This window comes from Ochotona curzoniae, unplaced genomic scaffold, assembly GCF_017591425.1.
Source record: "Ochotona curzoniae isolate NIBS_2020 unplaced genomic scaffold, NIBS_Ocur_1.0 scaffold_3208, whole genome shotgun sequence".
Taxonomy (NCBI): Eukaryota; Metazoa; Chordata; class Mammalia; order Lagomorpha; family Ochotonidae; genus Ochotona; species Ochotona curzoniae.
In genome coordinates, this window is record NW_024467106.1 from 6,483,818 (window position 1) to 6,489,817 (window position 6,000).

Sequence of the window (6,000 nt, forward strand, 5' to 3'; positions counted from 1 at the left end):
GGAGCAGCGATGCTCACTGCTCGTGCCTCCGGCCGCGCATGTCAACTGGCAACAACGGTTCATTGCGCGCCATGCAGAGTTACCCACGTGCCAAGCAGCGTCTGGCACTGTGGTTCTTGGACTCCAACAACCTCAGGGCCTTGAGAAACTGTCAGATCCCAGGGACCCTCTCCACCGCCCCCCCCCTGGAGATTTTCCTTCAATAAAATGGGGGGATTCTGGAATTTGCATTTTCACCAACTCCTGAGGCAGAGTTAACTTTATTATTATTATTTTTTAAGATTTTATCTATTTTCACTACAAAGTCAGACACACAGAGAGAAGGAAAGACACAGAGGATGATCCACCGCCCAATGACTCACCCCCCAAGCGACCACAATGGCCGGCACTGCGCCGATCCAAAGCCGGGAGCCAGGAGCTCCTCCGGGTCTTCCACGCGGGTGCAGGGTCCCAAGGTCTGGGCCATCTTTAACTGCTCCCCAAGGCCACAAGCAGGGAGCTGGATGGGAAGCGGGGCCACTGGGATTAGAACCGGCGCCCACATAGGATCCCGGCGCACTCAAGGTGAGGACCCCAGCCACTAGGCCACCACGCCGGGCCAGAGTTAACTTTAAAAACTCATTTCTGAGCCCAACATGGTAACCTAGTGGCTAAAGTCTTTGCCTTGCATGTATTGGGATCCCATATGAGTGCCAGTTCTAATCCCGGCAGCCCCTGCACCTGTGTGGGAGACCTGGAAGAGACTCCAGTCTCCTAGCTTCAAACTGGCTCAGCTCCAGCCATTGTTGCCACATGGGGAAGGAATCAGTGGACAGAAGATCTTTCTCTCTCTCTCTCTCCTCCTCTCTGTGTATCTGACTTTGCAATAAAAATAAATGAATATTTTAAAAACAAAATCAAAAGCAAGCAAAACATTTTTTAAAAAGAGAACTCATTTCTGTCTCTTTTCTAAAAGGTCAGGAGATACTGTGCTGAACCTTTTTCTCTGCTGATCAGTGTCTTTGAAAAACAATCCGTGTGTATGTGTGTGTGTGAAAGAGATGTCTGCACCTGTAACTACAAAAGACAGAACAGACTTCTGCTGAGCCCAGCCACAGCCCAACAGGATGCCCCTCCGATCCCCAGGGACGTAGGAGCCACAGAGCTCCTGCGTGCTGTCCGTGGGCTCCAGGCCCATGGGCCTCTCACATTTCTGCCCGGACAAGTGCAGCATCCTGCCAGAAGCATGTCAAGTCAGCCCAACACATGTCCACAGGATGTCCCCAGCGAGGGAGGCAATGTCACACACACCCCGCAGGGGCAGCTGCCAACAGACCCGACTCAGGCAAGGCTGGTGCACAGAGCGCAGACAACGTGGGGAAAACCACAATTCCCAAGGGCAGCCCGGTACAGGCAAGGCCAAGGAGAGCCCCGGGGACTAGTGAGATGCAGGCCAGAGAACAGCCTGGCAGGGGGAGCCCCCGACCCCAGGAACCCAGGCCACCCCTCCCACAAGCTGGTTGCAGGGGAGGCCCTGCTCACTCACCCGCAGCCGACTACACACAGCCTCCTCAGCCCAGCCACCAGCAGCCATGTACTCATTTGCTTCCTCCATCATCATAACAGCACCTCTGACATTTCCCAAGGCTGTCCATACTTTGCAGCGTGGCAAAGACGGCGCCCTCCCAGCATGTGGCACGGAACTGCTTCTGACCCGCTAAGGCGAAGGTGCTGGGATTCCCTGGTACAGCTTAGCTTCAGGCCCTCCCTCACCCCTGCCAAGGCCCTGAGAGGACATCCAGCAACGTGCTCACATGTGTTCAACACATATTAAGTACAAAAGAATATACTTTTTCTTAACAGCAATCCATGCCTCAACAAACTGTATGAATGATGGGCCCACACATTCAGAATCTACCATTGGGTACTGGATCCCATGCTAAGTTTCATGCTGTGGGGGTCCCCAACCTGCACAGGGCCAACTACTGTCACACACATGCTCACCTAGGCTTTCCAATAGACTGTCCTTGCATGAGGCTAGCTTAACTTGCTACTGTAGGCTTATTTTCATTTGTTACTGTCACCGTTAAGGACATGAGCATTCAGAATGGTCCCATGACTAGCCTAGGGTTACCTGGGATCTGTGAGGTAGCCTGAGATTCATGACCAAGACCTTGAATCTATGCCCTACCATATCATCACTGCCTACTTGGCTCAATAGAAAGAACGAACAGAAAGGCATCAGGGGCTAAGATTGTGGAACAGTGGGTTAAGGCAGTACCTGCAATGCCAGCATCCCATTTGCTCAGCTTCCAGTCCAATTCTGCTAATGCAGCAGAGGAAGGTCCAAGTGCCTGCACCCTGTCAGCTCTGTGGGAAGCCTGAACAGAGTCCACGACTCCTGGCTTTGGCCTGGCAGAGGCTCAGCAGCTGCAGCCACTGGGAGAATGAACCAGTGCATGGATGATGCCTCTGTCTCTGCCCTCCAACTCTGCTTTTCAAGTAATTGTTTTTAAAAGATGGTAGGGTTGGCACTGTGGCACAGCAGATAAAGCCATTGCCTGTGATGCCAGCAGCCCTTGCGGGTGCCAGTTCAAGACTTGGCTGCTCCACTTCCAACCCAGCTCCCTGCTGATGTGCCTGGAAAAGCAGCAGAAGATGGTACAAGTGCTCGGGCACTACGCCTAGGTAGCAAACTCAGAAGGGCTCCTGGTTTTGATTTGGCCTAGTCCTGGCTATCACAGCAGTCTGAGAATGAATCAGTAATGTGAGTCCTGTCTCTATCTGGATTCTGCCTTTCAAATAAACAAATATTTTAAAGGGGGGGTGGGGGGAAACATTAGAAATTAACAAAAAGAGGGGCCCGGCGCGGTGGCGCAAGTGGTTAAGGTCCTCGCCTTGCACGCCTGGAATCCCATATGGGCAACGGTTCTAATCCCGGCAGCCCCGCTTCCCTTCCAGCTCTCTGCCTGTGGCCCGGGAAAGCAGTCGAGGACGGCCCAAAGCTTTGGGACCCTGCACCCGTGTGGGAGACCCAGAAGAGGCTCCTGGCTTTGGACCGGCATGGCGTCGGCCGTTGCGCTCACTTGGGGAGTGAATCATCGGACGGAAGATCTTCCTCTCTGTCTCTCCTCTCTGTATATCCGCCTTTCCAATAAAACATAATAAAAATAAATCTATATAAAAAAAAGAAATTAACAAAAAGCTCTTCTGATCAATCAGCTGAAGGCCCTTACTAAACACCTTAGTGTTTACTGACCATTTGTCACATGCCAGGCACGGAACCGACCTTTCATTGCAATCATTCATGCCCCTCTCCTGAAAGTCATGTAGAAGAGACGCTGTCATTCGCTTCCCTGGACAGAGGAGACACAAAATCTTCCCTAACTTGCCCAAGAACACACAGTAGGCAGGGAAGACAAGCCTTAAGCTGAGGCCTAACGCTAAGCCTTGCACGTGGTGTAGTGGCGGTTCCAGCCAGAAGGGGAGAAAGCTTATCCCCAGGATGGTGACCCTGCAGAGCAGGGGAAATGCCTTTGATCTGCAGCTGGGCTGTGGCCTGACAGCTGAGAGACAAGAAAAAAGGGAGGGGGGCCGCGGAAGGATGCTGCACAAGGGTCCTGGAGCAGCCCCTGGTCTCCAAGGCCCCATTTCCATATTCTGAGCATGTCACAGGGTCCCCAAAGATCCCACACGACTTCCAGCAAAGAAGAAAGGTTGTCACCAGCTCCTTTAACTAACCCTCAGGTACACTGAATTTTTGTTTTTGTATGTTTGTTTGTTTGTTTCACCCCTGACTTGGGGGTTTCCACAAGCCTTATCTGGTTGAGTGTTGTAAGGCTTTTGTGGTGCAGCTGATAAGATTACCCAGTTAAAATGAGATGAGCTGCAGCCAGCTGTCGAGAAACACACAATGAGGCTACACTGAGAAGGAACCACAAGAGACAAAGAACCCCTAACATGGAGCTGGCCTGCTGTCTGCTTTTGTGGCGGAAAGCTGTGTGGGAAGGGAGCAAGAGAAGGGGCCGTTGCCCTCCTGGGGTGTTTATGCATCTGAGCAGGCTGCTGAGGGACTGGGGACGGAAGAATAACATCTTGGATGGTGAGAAAGGCTGTTAATTTACAAACAGTTGTGTGTTGGTAACAAAAGAACAAGGATGCTCACGGGTCTTCCTTGTTCACCTGTGCCCATCCTGGGATTGGCTATCTCCCGGTGCTGATCTTGCACCTCATTCTGTCTGCAGTCATTCTAGGACGTTCATCCCATTCCCAGCCATCCGTCCTGTATGGGCACCCGGCCAGGCTATACCACCTCCCAGACAGGTGCCCCCAGGGTTTGAGGGTCCCCTCCGCTCTGTCCCCCAAGGATGCCCGAGGGTCAGGTGCACTCCGGTCTGCGCCCCACGTGAGCACAGACCCCGGGGCCCCCAAGCCAAGCTGGCTCAATGACTGTCCGCAGCCTGCAGCCAGGTGGCCGCGGCACAGGTGAGCCGCCTCGCCTCTCCCAGGGCGCGGGAGGCTCTGGGGGCCCCTCCTCTGCCCGGCCCTGGGGGCGCTGCCAGCACTCGGTCTTCCCGTTCCCCCCCGCAGCAAGGCCGAGCCGGGGACGGGAATCCGCGGCGCGCACCGGGCCCGACAGAGGCCGCCCGGGCCTGCCCAGCCACGGGGCCGGGCATGGAGCCCGCAGGCCTCGGCGCGGCCCGGCTCCTCCCGTCCGCCCGCCCCTCGGCCCGGGGCCCGCATCCGACCGCCCGCCCTTCGGGCAGCAGGGCCGGCTCGGCCGAGCTGCGGCGGCGCCCGGGCCTCACTTAACTGTTCCCCGCTGGGGCGGCTGCGGCGGCGGCAGTGGCGGCGGCGGGTCCCGGCTCCGTCTCACGCAGAAGCAGCTTCTCATCGCCCGGGCGGCGCGGGAGGGGACGGGCCCGGGGCCCAGTCGGCTGGAGCCGGCGCCGCAGCTCGAGCGCGAGCCTGGCGGGGAGCGGCGGCGACGGCGGCGGCGGCTGGAGGGGCGGGGCGCGGCCTGGCGGCGGCGGCTCCAGCAACAGCAGCGGCAACAACGGCGGCAGCTCCCTCCGCGGGCCGCGGCGGCCGGCTCCGGGCCCCCGGCGGTGGCGCTGGCTCCGGGGGCGGCGCCCGAGGCTGGTTGGGCGGGAGGAGGGAGCGGGAGCCCTGGGTCCCGAACCCGCTCCGCTGCCTCGGCCGGTCCACTCCCCAGAGGGCCCGACGCGCCGACCTGGCCTCACGGAGCCCACGGGCGACCCCTGCCCAACCCCAGACAGGAGCCGCCTCAGGCCTCTGGTGCTCGGGGCGTGGGTCTTCCTCCTCTCCGCTCCTCACCAAGGTGGCCTTTCCTGTCACGCTTGGCCCGGGGAGCTCGCCAAGGCCTCGCGGTCCGAGTACGGTTGTCGGGAGTGGCCGCCAGTTCTGGAAATCCCTAGGTCCTCAGGCTGAGCGAGTCCTTATAGGGACACATGCTCCCTTTAGCAGATTCCAGTGGACCCCCTGAGGCTCACCGGATTTACCCCCGAGGCAGAATGTATGGGGCTTAGCCTCAGGGAAGCTTCTAGAAGAAAAGGTTGAAGCAGGGCCCTACAGTGCAGTATCTGGGATAGTTGAAGCTGGGCCAGGAGAGCGTCCCAGAGCTTGGTCCTCGGTCAAGAGGGGCTGACAGGAAAGGCAGGAGCAGACACAACACCAGACGAGAAGGTGCCATTTTAAAAGGCCAGGAAGCTGGTGCTTTGGTATCCGCGGGGGGGCTGCCATCAGCGTTAGGCTCTCCAAGATCACACTTGACAGTTTTTTTTTTTCCTTCCAAATCAGCTCTTTGAGCCTAAAGGAAAGGGTGCCTCTGAGGAGAGAAGTTGGAAACTCCACCGCAAGGGGTGCGTTCCTCCTAGCATCCCAAATTCCACCCGTTCTGATGGTGTCCTGGCAGGTTCCATCAATATAACGCTGGCGTGGGGGCGGGGGGCTCATGTGATCTCCCTGGTCCTTAAACTGTTACCCAGCAAAACAGAGAGG

General features: G+C 57.2%; 1 protein-coding gene across 1 annotated transcript in view; it reads right to left on the reverse strand.

The window, feature by feature from the left end:
• The window catches only part of MVB12B (multivesicular body subunit 12B), a 159,979-nt gene extending 155,051 nt beyond the window's left edge, over positions 1–4,928 (reverse strand). The window contains exon 1 of the mRNA XM_041004439.1: positions 4,793–4,928. Within this exon, the coding sequence (XP_040860373.1) occupies positions 4,793–4,873 (81 nt within the window). The 5' untranslated portion in view covers positions 4,874–4,928. The remainder of the gene's footprint in view (positions 1–4,792) is intronic.
• Between the last annotated feature and the right edge of the window lie 1,072 nt (positions 4,929–6,000).